Raw genomic sequence first — 2,181 nt, 5'->3', positions numbered from 1 at the left:
CAGTGATAAAGTAGATAAAGTAGACATGGGCTACCAATTAAGCTATTCAGTACAGTAAAGTAAAAAATAAAATAAAAATGAGCTTGTCTCCATGAAACAATCCCGCAAACAGATTTCAATAACATACTAAATAATATGTTCAATTTTTCTGTCATTCATCACTGTATATTCATTTCAAAGAAACAATTATCAGAGATGGACCTATCAAAAATAATTTCTGGTGTCTCCTCCCCAGATGAAGAAGAACCCTGAAAATTCTTTATTTTGTTAACTATTGGACTTTTAGCCTTTTCTTTTTTTTAAAGACATTTTCAAAATATCCATAATGAATCTGTTAGTGTATATTTGTTTTTTATTTGTTGTGGCCCAGATGAGGGGTCATACAAGAAATCATGAATGGTAGTGGATGTTTATGTTATTTTTGTGTTTTGTCTCAAAATGAGAAACACTTGAAGTGACCCCATGTTGGCTCTTCTACCTGTTCTTTACATAGCTGGTAGCCCACATTGTGATATGTTGTCCCATTTAGAGCACTGGTAATCTCAATTTGGTAATCTTGAAAACCTTGTATCTGGATCAGGGTGATCCAGATAATGTTGCTTTGAAAAACCGGCATAAGAGTAAGATAGATAACCTGATCCTGAATGGCAAAATATGGGATTTCCAACTCCGGATTTATCTTCATGTGTTTATCTTCACTTCTACACACACACACACACACACACACACACACACACACACACACACACACACGTCCATCACTCATGCACACTTACATCACTGAGCATACTGACAACCCTACCCCACACCTTGATAATTTGGTCTCATTTTGTTTGATATTATAATTTAATTTAATAAAACTTTATCATAGTGTGTCTCCTATTGATTGTGGCCTAATATCCGGGTTATTACATGTTGTTAACACGAGCTCTGCTGACAATGCACAAACAACAAGAGTAACTACTGTTAACAGAAAAACCCAGAGACCTCACTGGTCAGGTGTGTGTGTGTGTGTGTGTGTGTGTGTGTGTGTGTGTGTGTGACTCAGATTAGAGGTTACAGGACATGCCTGTAAAACTGTTAAACCTTTGTCTGGTGTTGTATGTTGGCTGTCATCCCATCATTTGTCCTACCTGTTGATAAACAGTGTATTAATCCCTCCCTGCTGCAGAGCCATGTGGGTTGTCCTGGCCTTGCTGCTACCATTCTTCAGTGGTGCTCTGTCATTAGACAAACTCAACATGTGTATGGACGGCAAACACCACAAAGTAGACCCTGGCCCTGAGGGAGAGCTTTACCTTCAGGTGATGAACACAAATGTCCCCATCAAACATAAAACAAATAAATAGTGGGATGCTGGGAGATTCAAGTGGGTGTAATTTTTTCTTCTCATCAAAACAACGTTTTCAGTTCAACAGCATGAAGTTACCCCCCTTTCCTTTTTCTTTTTCCAGTGTGTTCCCTGGCGTGACAATGCATGTTGTACTGCCAACACTAGCACAGAAGCCCACAACGATAACTCCTACTTGTACAACTTCAACTGGAATCACTGTGGTGTCATGAGCCCCCAGTGCAAGAAACATTTCACCCAGGACACTTGCTTCTATGAGTGCTCACCCCACTTGGGACCCTGGATACAAAAAGTGTGTATTGTGCTTTCAGTCGCTCTTGTATGTGTGTACTGAGAACACTAGATGGCAGCAAACGAAGTTGAAAAGGCTTGTCAGGACAGTTAAATCTACAAATGTCATGTTGCCAATATTCTATATGATCATTGTATTACATTCTGTAATGAGAGACTTTGCAATGCGCCCTAGTTTAGTTTGTGGAAACCTTTTTATAACTCACCTGACCCTTTTTTTTTTAATTCCCCCAAGTACTTCATAAATCATAGCATTGCAACTGTGAGGGCAAGGATCAACTCATAATTTCATTCTTGAAATATATCACCTGTGTTCTGAAATGACAGATCATAGACTAATCAATTATATTTATGTAGGTGGATCAGACCTGGCGCAAGGAGCGCGTCTTGGATGTGCCTCTTTGTAAGGAGGATTGTCACCAATGGTGGGACGACTGCAAGAATGATTTCACCTGCAAGACTGACTGGCACAAGGGATGGGACTGGAGCTCAGGCGAGTACACACACACACACACACACACACACACACACACACACAC

General features: G+C 39.9%; 1 protein-coding gene across 2 annotated transcripts in view; it reads left to right on the top strand.

Moving 5' to 3' along the window:
• The window catches only part of folr (folate receptor), a 4,468-nt gene that overhangs the window by 1,786 nt on the left and 501 nt on the right, over nt 1-2,181 (top strand). The window contains exons 2-4 of one of the 2 annotated variants that reach the window (XM_032512185.1): nt 1,172-1,304; nt 1,455-1,643; nt 2,000-2,135. In XM_032512185.1, the coding sequence (XP_032368076.1) occupies nt 1,176-1,304; nt 1,455-1,643; nt 2,000-2,135 (454 nt within the window). In that variant the 5' untranslated portion in view covers nt 1,172-1,175. Of the gene's footprint in view, nt 1-1,169; nt 1,305-1,454; nt 1,644-1,999; nt 2,136-2,181 lie in introns of both variants that reach the window. The other variant, XM_032512186.1, reaches the window with a different exon arrangement.

The sequence above is a fragment of the Etheostoma spectabile genome, chromosome 3, assembly GCF_008692095.1.
Source record: "Etheostoma spectabile isolate EspeVRDwgs_2016 chromosome 3, UIUC_Espe_1.0, whole genome shotgun sequence".
Taxonomy (NCBI): Eukaryota; Metazoa; Chordata; class Actinopteri; order Perciformes; family Percidae; genus Etheostoma; species Etheostoma spectabile.
This window is presented reverse-complemented; position numbering and strand designations above follow the sequence as displayed.